The 16,427-nt window shown below is 48.0% G+C and overlaps 1 protein-coding gene across 1 annotated transcript in view; it reads right to left on the bottom strand.

Annotated features, from left to right (window-relative positions):
- Positions 1 to 678: 678 nt before the first annotated feature.
- SAMM50 (SAMM50 sorting and assembly machinery component) overlaps positions 679 to 16,427 on the bottom strand; it is a 45,039-nt gene continuing 29,290 nt past the window's right edge. The window contains exons 12-15 of the mRNA XM_017850010.1: positions 14,105 to 14,172; positions 8,137 to 8,283; positions 6,991 to 7,132; positions 679 to 869 (exon numbers count right to left, since the gene is read on the bottom strand). Of these exons, the coding sequence (XP_017705499.1) occupies positions 824 to 869; positions 6,991 to 7,132; positions 8,137 to 8,283; positions 14,105 to 14,172 (403 nt within the window). The 3' untranslated portion in view covers positions 679 to 823. The remainder of the gene's footprint in view (positions 870 to 6,990; positions 7,133 to 8,136; positions 8,284 to 14,104; positions 14,173 to 16,427) is intronic.

Below are 16,427 nucleotides of genomic sequence, written 5' to 3'. Positions count from 1 at the left end.
GGGGGGTCCAAGGTCACCACAAGGGTCCTTCAAAGACAGCAGAGACGCAGAGGAGGTAAGAGGGAGAGATGGGGGATGCCACGTGGCTGGCTTTAAAGATGGAAGTGATGTTGGCCAAGGAATGCGGTGCCTCTAACTGCTGGCGAAGGAGGGGGATTCCCCCTTAGTGCCTCCAGGAGGATGCAGCCCAGCAAGATCCATTCTGGGCTCTGATCTCCAGACTACAAGAGGATTGATATGTGTTGTTTTAAGCCCCCAGGTTTATGGTAACTTAGAGCAGCCCCAGAAAACGCACGCACACTCATTCATGCTGCCATTCGTCTGCAGACACCAGGTTCCCTCTTTGCCTCAGTGCCCCAATGTTACACTGTTCAGGTATTTCTCCCCTGCCACTCACACATTCAAATGACTCGAGCACTGTGGCTCCAAGCACCTGCTGCCGTGGGCCTCTTCTGACACCAGCTGGTGCATTGAGGGGAGTGCGCCCTCCCCGTACAGCAGGGCTGAGTTTCCTCTGGGGCCAAGCTCCCTCTGAACACATCACGTCTGGTACATGGGAACCAAACACAGCGACTCGCAGACACCGAGTGGGTGTGTGTGAGAACACAGGTGGTCCGGGGGAAAGGCCATGTGGACCATACTGGTGGGTGAAAGCAAACCACATCCATGCTGCCTCAAAGTGTGTCTTTAACATTTATTGACAGGGTTTCCCACAGGGTCTGCAGTCAAAGAATCGCTGAGCCGTGTTTCCTCGAGAGACAGTGTGTGGCATGGGCACCTTGCTGCTGCCCAGGTCCCAGAGCTTCTCCTGTAGGGGTGTCGGCTACAGGAACCTTATCCCAGCTCCAAACTGGACACCATCACATATCCTAAAAAAAAAAAAAAAAAAAAAAAGGGAGAGATCAGATGCGGTGGCCGCTCCGCCAGCCCTGCCATCTTCACGACTCAGTGAGCATGCGCCCCTCAGAAGGCACCACCTCCGCTTCCTCCTCCTCCTGCCGCCTTCCTGCCTGGCTGCCGGCCCCACCCTCACCGGCCCCGGCCGCTTCCTCCTTTGCTGGTTAAGAACCTTCACCAGCTGGTTAAGCCCTTGGAGAATGGAAAAGGAAAAGAAGGAGAGACCCAAATCCTCCTGCACTGCTCCCTCCTCACCTCCGTCACATTCCCCTCGCCTGACGGGAGGACAGAGGGCCGATGAGAGGCGGAGCAGGGAGGGACGGAGCAGGAAAGACAAGTTGCATAGAGTGAGAATGGGGGAGAGGCAGGTAGACAGAACTTAAGGTCTGCCCAGCCCCCAGAAGGTCCTAGGGCTTAGGAAGCCAGCAGTACCCACAGCCCTACAGGGGTTTAGCCTGACCACCTCTTAGATCCGCTCCTGACCCCAGGAAGGAAGGACGCAAAGGTCACATTGGTTGCCATATCTGTTATGAGCTGACCCTCTGCAGGTGTGACTCCACACGGTGGTAAGAACCTGCTGACAAACCACCAGGCCCATTTTCAGAGAGGAGCAAATAGGCTGGTCACACAGCTGAGAAGTGGCAGGGCAGGACTCCGGACCCAGCTCAGGGCCACCCACAGGTCTTGCTCTTTCCGACACCCTGCCTGCCTCAGCCTGGCTGAGGCCGCACAGCTGGGGGCAGCCTGTCACCCTGACAGCACGCCTGCAGCAGCTCTGTCCGCCTGGAGCCTGTGCATGGGGCAAGGCCAATGTTGCCCATCTGGGACAAGGTGGGCCTAACCCAGGGACCTCAACTTCCGGGGAAAATGATATTCAGAATCCCACACAGCTGTAGCCAGGGCCAGAGAACACAGCCTTTTTGCAAGCTGTGGGCAATTTCTAGAAAAGACTGGCCAACAAGAATGGCTCCTTTATTCATGACGCCCGTGCCCTCGTCCAAGCTGAGGATTTGGAGCACATGAACACTGGCAGCGAGTTTTCCTTTTTCAACCTGACTCTGAGCAAGAAGACACAATATCTGATCCATGAAGAGATCCAAGACAGATATGAATGCTGCGCCGGCCCCTGCAGGATGAAGGTGCTTAATAACCAAACCTCATGAATGCTGCGCCGGCCCCTGCAGGATGAAGGTGCTTAATAACCAAACCTCATGAATGCTGCGCCGGCCCCTGCAGGATGAAGGTGCTTAATAACCAAACCCAGCAGTGCAGGCCTCTCACCAGAAGCCAGGCCTGCGGCCCCTTTGTGATTACAGTAAGCCACACCCATGGCCTTAAAACACCAGAATCTACATCAAAACCTGGGCTGCATTTGTACCATGTAGTTGTGTTCAGATCTGTTTTTATACTGTACACTCTCGGCTCCTTCAAACTAGTCTATACCTACATTTGCTGCTGAGAAAAATGTCTGAACATAAGCTATGAGCTAAAAAGGAAGTCAAGCTCTTGGCATATGCAATTCAGAAAACAAGCAAGCATTCCAATAAAGGCCCGTTCACTCTAAGTACAAACAGATTAAACGACTTCACAAGCATCGGTTTATGCTCAGAGACCACATAAACATGTCACAGAACAAAATACCCACTGTGAACATGCAAAGCAGCGCTGCAAAGTTCCATGAGACCAGGGTAAGCCAGCCTTGCCATCCTCCAGAGACAGCCCCAAACATCCACCTTCTGCTGGGCACCCTCTCCAGAGACAGCCCCAAACATCCACCTTCTGCTGGGCGCCCTCTCCCTCCCCTATGGCCACTGTCTTGGTGCAGGGCTCCCGGTCATCTCCCACCTTCTTCTCACCCAGAACTGCTGGTGCCAGCACGGGGTCTTGGAGTCTGATGTTCAAAGGTTTCTGAAGAACTTGGAATGTGAGGCTGGAGGCCAGGAAGCACCCAGCACGGGGTCTTTAGGAAGGTCATGCCAACAGCACCCTCAGCGCCTTGCACCCCATCTCCCACCACATGCCAGGAGCCTCTCCACCGGGCTCTCACTTCCAACACCAGGTGCTGCTCTAGTCATGGGGACCTTGGCAGTGAACAAGGCAGATGAAGTCCTGAGCTCAAAGACCCTGGCACGTACCCAAGGGGGTAAAGGCCAGCGGGGCTGGAAGGCAGAGGCGTGAGAGCTCAGGGCCTGGGCCTCCCCACACCCCCTTCTGTTCCCATAGGACGCAGTTCTGCCCGGTGCCCGCCGACACTGCACACCTGCACAGCTTTGCTCCTGCCTTTGTTAGCCAGGAGCACTGTCCCTGTGTGTCTTCTGCAAGCACCTGGCTGTCTGTCCTCCAAGAAGATTCAGCTCAGGTACCTGCTCCAGGGGGCCCTCTCAGCGCCCTCCCCAACAACCGAGACGATCCACTTTCTTGTCTTCGCACTAACTGTGAGCTGCTCTCCCAAGCGAGCCTGCCTGATTCAGCCCTGCATCTCCAGAGACTGAACGCCTAAGACACGAACTGGCAGACGCTGTTAGATCCCAGACACAGCGGTGCCACAAATCACTTGTGACATAACATTTAGGAAACATCTTAAAACTGTTTCCTTCTTTATGAATGTCTGAAGTCCTATTTACAGTGTGCTCGCCTCAGTTATGGGAGAAACCTGTGGATAATTTCTACACACACGATGCCCCACCTGCCAGCTACCTAATTTTAGAAATGAAGATTAAACCTGGCAACCTCACTCCAACTTTACGAGATTCCAATAGTGATGACCGACTTCAAACGGGGCCTCACACCGAGCGAAAATGTCTTCCACACTCGGGGTGCTGGGCTGACCCGTTCGGAGCTCACTGTCCTTAATAAACATCTGCTGAACAGCTGCCACCTGGCCTGCGGGCAGAGACGCTTCCTTACAGCCTGGTCTTTACATGTCACGTGCTTAGTATGCTACTTCCTCCCAGAAAAAACTGTATTTTGAAATTAATCTCTGAAACGTATTTTTTAGATTTAACCTGAAGAGACAGAAGTAAAGCTGAAAGGTAAATGTAACCACTTTATATGAAAATTATTCCAGAAAGGGTCAATTCAGCAGAGCTCCTAAAAGCCGCGTTGACTTCTCAGGGCACACTGACCCCCAGTGGCTACAAAGAGCACTGCAATGGTGGTGACGGCAGCGCGCGCTGCTCAGACCCTCCCTGCCGAGGACGTGCACAGTGGCGGGTCCCAGAGCAGCAGGGTGTGTGTCAGAGAGCGGTATTGAAAGCTCCCCTGACTCCAACGCCCTTGGAGCCCCGGGCCTGCAAAGTCAACCACTCAAAACCACCCACTTAAGCCAGGTGTTGGCACAGCAGCATTACAGCACCTCTGGGGCTACCTGCAAGGATGCAAATGAGCAAGCAGCAAGCCCAGCACTCCGTGGGCACAGGGAATACGGGCTTCGTAGAAAGAAACCTGCAAAACCAGCCTGGTCTGCTGAAGACGGTCACAGCCTGGAGTTATCTAATAATGCAGAGTCTCGCTCTAGAAAAAGGTGCCCATTTTTTCACTTTATTATCTCCAAAATCAGGGCACATCATCCCATCTACAGCTTGTCACAAACTGCCTGTCAGGTGGTGGCTGCACCGAGATGATGTGGATGAGGAGGGGCAACACCTCCCACAGGAACCTGTTCCCTTATGTGAGGGGCTGGCCACGCCGGGTGTACCAGCAGCAGAGCAGCCCAGGAAAAATAACCACTTCCCGACCACAGGCCAGGTGGTGCGCCAAGAGCTCTGCATGCAGTAACTCACCCAGTTCTCCAAACTGCAACAGTCACCATCATTATTGTCCGTCCTCTGGGCATGAAAATGGACACCCAGAGAGGTTTCATGACTCACCCCGGGCCGCACAGCCACACAGAGTGGCCAAGCTGGGCCCCAAGCCAGGGTACCTGGGCTCCCAGGCACACACGCATGCAGCCTGTGTGACTACACCCTTTCCAGCTCGGGCTCTGTGTGGAGAACAGGTGAGGCGTGGAGGGGAGTGGGAGCTGGTGGTCGTGGGAGCAGCCACCGCCATCTCTGAAGGCACTGGAAGGCCCTGTCATCACTAGGGAGCCGCAGCAGCCTGGCAGCCCCTGCCGTGTCCCCAGATGCAGAGCAGACGCTGAACAGCCTTCTGGTAAGAGCGTAAAGAGCAGATTCCACTAAAGCAATAACCGTAAAGGACCTGAATGACAGACGCAGACTGCACCTGAGAGGCGATGCTCAGAAACACTTGCGAATGCAGCTCCCCTTTACAAAGCACCACCCCCCAGGTGCTGGTGCAGAAGACAGGGCGAGTAAAAATGATACTGCATTTCCTTCAACTAGCACAAACTACAACCTATTTAAAACTGGGTTAAGGCTCCAACAGCACCACCATTTGGTGGCAACATAAAGGTAGACACAAAAATGAAGAGAAAAAACAGAGGCTGGGGTGCTGTGAATGCATAAACAAAAATAAGAGGCAGTATGAACACTGTTGTGGACTGAACATTCAGGTCCCCCCAAGATTCATATGCTGAAGTCCTAACGCCAACAGGAAGGTGTTGATACCTGGAGGCAGGCCTGTGGGAGGTGCTGAGGTGCAGACGAGGTAGCGAAGATGGGGCCCTCGTGATGCTAGAATTAGCGGCAGCATAAGAAGAGGCATCGGGGCACTGGCCTGCACTCTTCCTCCTCCGAGTGCGGACACAGAGGCAAGGCTGCCATCTGCGAGCCGGGAAGAAAGCCCACCAGCAACCAATCTGCCAGCACCCTGATCCTGGACTTCCCACCTCCAAAACTGGCAGAATATGAACATCTGTTGTTTAAGTCACCCATAAATACTCCATGGTATTTTGTGATGGCAGCCTGAGCTGACTGCTGTACACTATAATGAAAACACATCTGGATCTCCAAAAATGTACACAATGCAGCTGGATGCGGTGGCTCATACCTGTAATCCCAGTACTTTGGGAGGCCAATGTGGGCAGATGGCTTGAGCCCAGGAATTCGAGACCAGCCTGGGTGGGCAATGTGGTAAAACCCTGTCTCTACAAAAAATACAAAAATTAGCCTGGCGTGTAGTCCCAGCTACTTGGGACTTGGGAGGCTTAGGCAGGAGGATCACTTGAGCCCAGGAGGTCAAGGCTGCAGTGAGCCATGATCAGGCCACTGCACTCCAGCCTGGGTGACAGAGAAAGACCCAGTCTCAAAAAAAAAAAAAAAAATGCCAGGCACGGTGCCTCACGCCTGTAATCCCAGCACTTTGGGAGGCCGAGGCGGGCAGATCACGAGGTCAGAAGTTTGACACCACGCTGACCAACATGGTGAAACCCCGTCTCTACCAAAAATACAAAACATTAGCCGGGCGTGGTGGTGCATGCCTGTAATCTCCACTACTCAGGAGGCTGAGGCAGGAGAATCACTTGAACCTGGGAGGCAGAGGTTGCAGTGAGCCAAGATCGTGCCATTGCACTCCAGCCGGGGCAACAGAACGAGAGTCCGTCTCAAAAAAAAAAATTTTTACACAATGCATATAAGAAATAGAATTTGTTTCTATAACTGTTTAAATAGCCCTATACCATATTCACCCACGGAACATTTAGTGAATCTTTCCTCAATAAAATAAGGGGTGGAGAAAAGCCAAGAAGGTGGGTTCCTCTGCTGCAGAGAGAGGGGTTCTCAAGATTGACTGACTCCTCTGTGGTCAGGAACAAAGCTTCACTCACCCTAACTTTCCTAGAGTCCCTGGCCTGCAAAGTCAACCATTCAGAACACTGCCTTCTGTTTTCAGCACACAGGAACCGTGTCACCCGCCAATCCCGCCAGCCGGACCCTCGCAGGGGCTCCCGCTCCCCTGGGAACAAGCAGCTCAAAGCGCCTGAGGGGGCGGGAGGGAGCGCTTCACACTTGCTCCTCCGAACTGGATGAAGAAAAACCCAATGGGGGAAAATACATGTGTTTTCATTATTTTGCTACTTCATTTCTCTTAAAATCTTGAAGCTTAAAAGTCACTGATGAAATTAACCAGGTCCAAAACAAAATAAAATTACTGGAGAGTGGGAGGTGACTGTGGAATACAATTCCCAACACGTACCTGTCGCCCGTCTGTACTCCCATGGGGATGCAGTAATTCAGTTCCAACCGAGCGATGTTGCCAAGCCTGAGGACGATCCCGGCCCCGTACGACCAGCGGATGCACTCAGCCAGCTTACGAATGTGGGCTTTGGGGCCCTCCCCTGACAAGAGAAAGACATGTGAGCAACAGTGCATGCCCGTCCTTCCAAGCTCTCCCAGCTCTTCCAGACCAGCCCTGGCTCCCCACGGCTGGGCCCTGCCATTGTTTTTAAAACCAGGCCTACAGATTAAGCAGGATGCATGAAGTGAGATTAGGACCCAAGGCAAGAGAGGACTTGGAACCATACTTACTCACAGCCAGAACAAGTCACGCCCTCTCCATTCTTTGGGCCTGGCATATTCTGCTGCCTCTGCTTAGAAGGACTCTTCCCCATCCCCTGACCACCTGGGAAGCCCCACCCTGAGTCTCAGCTTGGAGACTTCCATGCCTTCTAGGAAGCTTTCCAGGCACCCCTAGCACCCAGGCATCTGCTGGGAGTCTCTTCTGGACCTGAGCTGCCTGAGGAAGGCACCCAATCCTACTCAGCTCTGTGGCCATCATGACTTGTGTGTTAGATAGACAGATTTTTTTTTCATAAGGGCATTAGATGATTATTTTTCTTGTATGCTTCATTTGCTCAACCAACCACTTAATGCTTGCTGGGCACTGTATTAGGTGTTGTAAGAATTTGTTTCAAGTATGGCACAGTCTCTAGCCTTAATGACTATGTAATCTAAAAAGACAGACATGGCCTGGCACGGTGGCTCACGCCTGTAATCCCAACACTTTGGGAATCCAAGGCGGGGTGGATCACGAGGTCAAGAGATCGAGACCATCCTGGCCAACATGGTGAAACCTCGTTTCTACTAAAAATACAAAAAATTAGCCGGGCATGGTGGCACGTGCCTGTAGTCCCAGTTACTCGGGAGGCTGAGCCAAGAGAATCACTTGAATCCAGAAGGTGGAGGCTGCAGTGAGCCAAGATTGCACCACTGCACTCCAGCCTGACCACAGAGCAAGACTCCGCCTCAAAAAAAAAAAAAAGACAGACACCTCTTTGTATACTGTGCTTTTAAACATGAAAACAACTGTACTACAATGGTTCTTGAATAGCCCAAGTTTTACCATAGTTGAGGTTGCAGAGGTTTCCTGCGTTGAGAAAGAAGTGTGTTCGGAAAAGTTCTCCAAAACCACCCTGGCCTGGCCGGAAAGGTAATGGGGTGTAGAGGTGCAGGCCGCCAGCCCAGTACGCTTCTCCACCTAGGTAGTCTCCTAAGCAAGGGAGGGGTACAGAACAAAAACAAGGTCCGACAAGGTTAAAATCGCGTTAACTTTCCACAATTTACAGAAGCAAGATTTCTGTCCTGTACACAACACCACACAGTGCTTGAGTTTGCAAGCAGCTGTTCTTCTCATTCCTGATACTGATGGCCTCATTTTAAATAATCTTTCTTTTTCTCCTGGTTTGTTTCGGACCTTGATTTAACTGAGGAGGCAAACAAAGCCAATGTTGTTGAGAAAGGAACGCGTTCTGTCATTCATCGTATTTGTGAAATGCTTTGAAGAAGTGAGTTTCATGACAATGACTTTATCCACAAATGTAGATGACTAAATCACTTCCACCTGCAAATGAAATGCATTATTTTGACAAATTTTCGAGACCACAATATAGAGACAAAATGCAGAAAGTGTCTCTGCAGTGTGTGGAGACGGCTGCACACAATTAATCAAAAGGCAGAGACTGCCTGCCGCCCACTGCACAGCGAGACCGGCTCCCCAGCTCAGTGTCTCTAGAGAAGAGATGATTCTCCACGGTTCATGACCACTTGGATTTACGTTACTTTTGCCAAAATTTAAGCCTATCCACTGAGAGCATGTATTTGCATATTTCTAAACATGCTCCTGTCCATTCCATTTTAAACTATAAAGCAACAGAAAACCTCCAACACGAAGGTTTATACTTCGTTACAAAATACTATTTATAAAAGTGTCTTAGTCTCCTTTAATACAAAACGACAGACCATGAAATGGGAAAATACTGAGGTCTTCAAGATTAACTTCAAGGAATGAACTGTAGATTCATTTAAAGACTTCAGTTCCTCACAATCCAGAGGGAGAAGGAAAAAAAAGAGCCAACATCTCCTTAATCCCTTTCAAGACTAGAGCTCTGAAGGGAACAGAGAATGAACCAATTACAGGAGAACAACCTTGTTTTATTGGTTCCCAGAAACCGCTCCTCCTCTCTTTTCTCAAATAACTGATTTTATTCTGATCATAAAAATTAGATCTACTCATCGTAGAACATCTGATCAACATAAAGAGGAAAAAGTGAAAATATTTTAATTTCTACCATTCAGAGATAAACATCCTAATGCCCTTTCTTCCAGTGGGTTACAATGTCAATGTAAAATCAAATAAGCCAGCCAATAAAATGTGCCTCATTTTATACATATATATACACGCACAGTTTCCAGTCCTACTTTTTTTTCAGTTTTAATATATTGTAAACACTTTCTCCTAAAGCTTTCTCTTCCTTGAAAATAGGACCTTTATGCCTGAATAACAACACAGGTGGACCAATATTTAATGATCTGTTTCTCTTCTATTGTCATACTGGTTGCTAACTCCTTTATCATGGACGTTAACCTATGACGAGTTTCCTGGCACCCACATGTATTTTGTTAAGCTTTCATTGTGTATACATATAGCAAAGTATACACATCCTAAATATACAGCTCTACAGCTCAATGAATTTCTGTATGTGAGACACACCTGCCCAGCGAGCACCAGGACCAAGAAACCAAGCACACCCCACACACAGGCCTTGCCCTCCCTGCTAACCACCACCTGCCACCTGTGCCACATGCAGCCACTGCCCCATCTTCTCACAGCAAAGGCCACCTCACTTGCCTCCAAGCTTCATACATGGGATCTTCCAGGAGGCATTCCTCTGGGTCCAGCTTTTCCCCCCAACATGTTTCTGAGATTTACTCATTCCATCATTCAGTCGGTGGCTGTAACTTGTTCCTCCTCATTACAGTGGAAGATACCACGAACTATATGACTGTTTCCTACTGTGGATGGGCATTTGGGTTTCCAGTTTCCAGCTGGGGCTACCATGAATAGTATTATTAACAATTCTTGCACATACATATTTTAGGGCTCTTGATACATCAAACTGCTTTCAGAAAAAAATTATAGCAATTTACATCCTTGCCCACAGAGTGTGGCCAACCGCACGGAGGTGGTGAGTGGAACACTAGCGTGCTTTACTTCTCAGGTAGGTGAAGGCTCAGCTCTCACAGACTCAGCATATCACACTTGCTTATAATAAACAAATGAAATAAAACCATCAAAACTTGTTCCTTTGCTTAAAAATCACACTGTAATGAAGCACTCTAAATACAAGTGGAAACAAATAATCTATACTTTGGACAAAAATGTATGCTGAGTGCAGTCGTTGCATATAATGACATAAAAATGGAAGCAACAAAGGTGTTGAAAATTTTAACAAATCACAGGCACAGTGGTTCAGGTTTATAATCCCAGCACTTTGGGAGGCCGAGGCAGGCGGATCACCTGAGGTCAGGAGTTCAAGACCAGCCTGGCCAACATGGTGAAACTCCGTCTCTATTAAAAAATACAAAAATTAGCCAGGCGTGGTGGCTGGTTAATTTAGCTACTTGGGAGGTTGAGATGGGGGAATCGCTTGAACCTGGGAGGTGGAGGTTGCAGTCAGCTGAGATTGCACCACTGCACTCCAGCCTGGGCGACAGAGCGAGACTCCGTCTCAAAAAAAAAAAATTTAAGAAAATCAGGGGAGAATGTTTAAGAGTGGAAAGGTGTTTTAAAGTTTCCATAGCATGTGGAGATACCCCGACAGATGTTGCATGTCAGAGACAGTTCCAGGGGTATAAATGAGACAGCCTTCCCAGAAAGCACAATAAAGCCCTAAAAACACTAAAAATCCTTGGATCTGGCAACTTCACATCTAGAATTTCATATTAATGTAAAACTTGGCCAGGTATGGTGGCTCACGCCTGTAATCCCAGCACTTTGGGAGGCCAAGGTGGGCAAATCATGAGGTCAGGAGTTTGAGACCAGCCTGGCCAATATGAAGAAACCCCATCTCTAGTAAAAATACAAAAATTAGCCGGGTGTGGTGGTGGGCACCTGTAATCCCAGCTACTCAGGAGGCTGAAGCAGGAGAATTGCTTGAACCTGGGAGGTGGAGGTTGCAGTGAGCCGAGATTGCGCCACTGTACTCTAGCCTGGGCAACAGAGCAAGACTCCATCTCAAAAAAACAAATAAATAAACTAAAAAATAAATAAAGTAAAACTTACAGATGAGTACCAAGATTCAGTTAGAAGGTGAATACATTGTTTTATAATCATAAAAAAAAAAAAACACTGGGCGCGGTGGCTCACGCCTGTAATCTCAGCACTTTGGGAGGCCGAGGCGGGCGGATCACGAGGTCAGGAGATCGAGACCATTCTGGCCAACATGGTGAAACCCCATCTCTACTAAAAAAAATACAAAAAAATTAGCCGGGCTTGGTGGCGGGCGCCTGTAGTCCCAGCTCCTCGGGAGGCTGAGGCAGGAGAATGGCATGAACCTGGGAGGCAGAGCTTGCAGTGAGCCTAGATCACGCCACTGAACTCCAGGCTGGGCGACAAAGTGAGACTCCGTCTCAAAAAAAAAGAAAAAAAACACACAAACTCAATGTCCAAAGCTTGGGATTTGGTCTTTAAAAAGATAATAGTATGTCATAAGGCAAAACACGCAAACATTAAGATGATAAACTTTCTCTCTCTCATTGCTCACTGGGGAAATGCAAAAGGGCGGAGCCACTCTGGAAGCTCACCTGGCAGCTCCTTACGAAGGGGAGGCATGCTCTTAATGTGTGACTGAACAACTGCACTCCCCGGCATTTACCCAGCTGATGTGACAACTTATGTCCGGAGAAGCTGCCCACAACAACCTGCACACACATGTTTATAGAAGCTTTACTCATCACTGCCAAACACTAGAAGCAACCAAGCTGTCCTTCAGCAGCTGAATGGATAAACAAATTGTGCTACCTCCAGACAAAGGAATATTATTCAGCAATATGAAGAAACAGGCTATCGGGTCCCAGAAAGACATGGAGGGACCGTCCTTAAGTGCATATTACTACAGAAAAGAAGACAACTTGAAAAGGCTACAAACTGTATGATCCCAACTCCCAAACTGTCTGCAAAGGGCAAAACTCCAGGGACAGTTCAAAGACCTGTCGGTTCCAGTGGTCTGGTGGGAGGGATGAAGGCAGTCCAGGATTTTTAGGGCGGTGAAGCCACTTTGTGTGATCCCGGAATGGTGAACGCAGGACATCATGCATTTGTCAAAGCCTACAGAAGGTACAACACTAAGAGTGAACCCTCATGTAAACCGCGGCCTTGAGTTAATAAGGTATCACATCGCTTCACCAATCCTAACCAGTAAGGTCTCATACTGCTTCACCAATCCTAACCAGTAAGGTATCATACTGCTTCACCAATACTAACCAATGAAGCATCCTAACACAAGGTGCTATATCAGAAAGGAAGCTATGCGGGTTATACAGGAACACTGTACTTTTTGCCCAACTTTTCTGTAAACTTAAAACTGCTCTAAGAAATTAAGCCTATTAACTAAAATGTAATTATAATATGTGAACAATATGAAATACGTAGCTGTTAAAAACGGCATTTACTCTCATAAAAATATACTGTTATATTGTTATGAGAGGTGGTGAGAAAAATGAGTTTAAAAATAATACATAAGGCCGGGCGCGGTGGCTCAAGCCTGTAATCCCAGCACTTTGGGAGGCCGAGACGGGCGGATCACGAGGTCAGGAGATCGAGACCATCCTGGCTAACACGGTGAAACCCCGTCTCTACTAAAATACAAAAAAAAAAAAACTAGCCGGGCGAGGTGGCAGGCGCCTGTAGTCCCAGCTACTCGGGAGGCTGAGGCGGGAGAATGGCGTAAACCCGGGAGGCGGAGCTTGCAGTGAGCTGAGATCCGGCCACTGCACTCCAGCCTGGGCGACAGAGTGAGACTCCGTCTCAAAAAAATAAATAAATAAATAAAAAATAATACATAGGGGCCGGGCGCAGTGGCTCACTCCTGTAATCCCAACACTTTGGGAGGCCAAGGCAGGCGGATCACGAGGTCAAGAGTTCAAGACGAGTCTGGCCAACATAGTGAAACCCCGTCTCTACTAAAAATACACAAAAAGTTAGCTGGGCATGGTGGCGGGCCACCCTGCTAATCGCAGCCTCCTTAGGGGATTGAGGCAGGAGAATCTGCATGAACCCAGAAGGCAGAGAGTGACAGGTGAGCCAAGATCGTGGCCCCACTGCACTCCAGTCTGGGTGACAGAGCGAGGACTCCTCTCAAAATAATAATAATAATAATAATAATATACATATCATAATAATAAGTAGGGGCCGGGCACGGTGGCTCATTCCTATAATCCCAGTACTTTGGGAGGCTGAGGCAGGTGGATCACGAGGTCAGGAGTTTGAGACCAGCCGGACCAACATGGTAAAAACCCATCTCTACTAAAAACACAAAAATTAGCTGGAGGTGGTGGCAGGCACCTGTAATCCCAGCTACTTGGGAGGTTGAGGCCGGAGAATCATTTGAACCCAGGAGGCGGAGCTTGCAGTGAGCTGAGATCGCGCCATTGCACTCCAGCCTGGGCAACAGGCCGAGACTCCGTCTCAAAAATAAAATAATAATAATAATATGTAAACAAAACAAAAGGAAGAGCAGTAAGCACATGTCAAACCTGCAGGGAACAGACAACAACATGTTTATCCATGTTCTCTCTGGGCAGGATTGCGGGTCATCTTCATAGAGTTTTTGCTTTGACATATTTTCTCATTTTCCTACAATTATCTCAATAAATGTTCTACACCTGCTACATGATAAGTTCTGTGGTAGGTGCTAATTCCACCACCGTGAAAAAGCAACGTCTATTATTGCCGAAGCTAATAACAGGTACATGGTTTCCAAGGTGAGACGTGAGCCCTTCTAGCCTTGGCACCACGACGGGCAAGGACAGACCTTCGCTCTGTGGCCCGATGCTGTGCATGCTGAATCCGCGGACGCTGGTTGGTCCCCCGAGGTAAAACCTAGGACAAAACGGCACGGGTCAGAGGAAAGTCATGAGGTGAGAAACGACTCGACACACGGAACGCGCAGCGCAGGAAGCACGCGTCTGACTCACATGTGGTACTGGATTATTGGCAGCATTTTCACAGGCAAAACCTTTGAGAAAGACCAGGAGGGTGTGCACTACAGGAGAATTTCATAAAAATCTCAACCCCTAAGGAGACGCTGCAAACTTTGGAGATGCAGGTGAGACACAAGACGCAAAGAAAGACACTAGGAGAGAGGGGCAGGGCAAACAGTCCATCACAAAGGAACCATCGCTGTCTGTGAGGATTCATGGCACAGTTCCTTTTCACGGCGGGCCTCCTACTGGCTCTCAGTGTGATACTAAGCGAAGAAGAGCAGGATACAAATTATTTAATAGTATAATCCCAATTATTACAAAAAGGGGGGCTATAATACTAGAAACAGACCAAAAAATAATTCTTGTTTGGTTTATCATTTTTAAATATGAGCTCCTCTTGTTCCCTAAAGAACCGGATGATCACACTCTCACCAACCATATCTGAATAATATGAAAAGCATGAATTAAAATTAATTACACAAAACCCACCCACTTTCTGAAAAATTGAACAGCATATTAGAACCCAATTTTAGATCATGATAATTACTAAAAAACGAATTTAAATGACAATAGAAATTCTGTGTAATCTTTCCAGCCAAGAGGGAGCCAAGGACACAACCCCAGCGGGTGCCCTCAGAGCCCTCTGACCCTTGAGGCCGCGGGAGGCTAAGAACACCCTGCAGGTCTGAAACAGCACAAAGGGAACAGAGCTTGGCTTTTTCTGGTTTTCCTACCACATAAAAGCCTTTATGAATTTTTTCATTTTAATTTGAGTTTTAAAACCTATAAATGTGTTTTACTACTTGGGATTTATAAGCAAGGCTTTTCTGAATACCCCATCAATATGAATTGCAAAACCAACAGCAAGCTTCATTTTAAAGAAATGATAAATCAGGCCAGGCACGGTGGCTCGCGCCTGTAATCCCAGCATTTTGGGAGGCTGAGGTAGGCAGATCACCTGAGGTCAGGGGTTAGAGACCAGCCTAGCCAATATGGTAAAACCTCGTCTCTACTAAAAATACAAAAATTAGCTGGGCGTGGCGCCGGATGCCAGTAGTTCCAGCTACTTGGGAGGCTGGGGCAGGAGAATAGCTTGAACCCGGGAGGCAGAGGTTGTAGTAAGTCGAGATCGTGCCACTGCACTCCAGCCTGGGTGACAGAGCAAGACTCTGTCTCAAAAAAAATACATAAATAAAATAAAAAAGAAATGATAAATCACACATTTGAATTCAAATGATCCACGATGCACATAACATAACGAGTGAAACGGTTCTGCCTGCTGCATCCTGGGCTCCAGGGTGCCCCAGGCTCCGGGGTGCCCACCGTCACTGTTTTGGTGGCTGGCTTCCCAGGCCCTTGGTGCTACACCTGCATGCACGCTGGAAAGGGATCCACTAAACATATTCATGTGCAAAATTTTAACTTATGAAAAAATAGCTCCTTATTTTTAATAACTGCATAGATCTGGAATGGTTGTGCTAGAATTTCATCATTTCCCTACTGGGGAACTTACATAAGGCAGTTTCAAATTCTTTGCTACTTATCAACAACACTACAGCAGACATCCTTGTACACATAAATCTTTACACACTTAGAAAAGTACTTTTGTCAAATAGATTCATGGAGTTTTGTGAAACTGTTAGGATCCAGAGTTTATAAATCTAAAATTGTTCTACTTCCAAACCACCATCCAAAAAGGCTGTACCAGTACATTTTAACTAATGCAGGGTTGAAAAAAAAGTTATTCGCCCTAGAGGACAATGATTAGTATTTTGAAGCAACAAGTGCAAGTTCATACCCTGCTGGCAGGGGTATACATTGCTGTAAGCTTCCTAAAAGCAGCACCCAGCAATACTATGAGTTCTACTTTGAGAGAGTAATTCCACAGAAAATAAAATAAACAACAAATTATCTTAAAAGCTATTATTCAGTATTATTTATAAAAATCACAAATTACAAACAAATGAAATACCAAAAAAATACACGGTAGGCTAAGAAGTTATGGTATATGCAAATAATGAAACATATGCCACTACAATGCTGCTTATAAAGAATTTCTCATCACTTGGTGAATGATTTCTCTAATTTCTTTAAGTGTTTCCCCATTTTTGCATTTCTGCAATGAGTATGAACTGTGTTCCTTCATAATCA

Source organism: Rhinopithecus bieti, unplaced genomic scaffold (assembly GCF_001698545.2).
Source record: "Rhinopithecus bieti isolate Rb0 unplaced genomic scaffold, ASM169854v2 scaffold_33210, whole genome shotgun sequence".
NCBI classification, from domain to species: Eukaryota; Metazoa; Chordata; class Mammalia; order Primates; family Cercopithecidae; genus Rhinopithecus; species Rhinopithecus bieti.
Note: the sequence above shows the minus strand (reverse complement) of the source record. Positions and strands in the feature narration are given on the sequence as shown.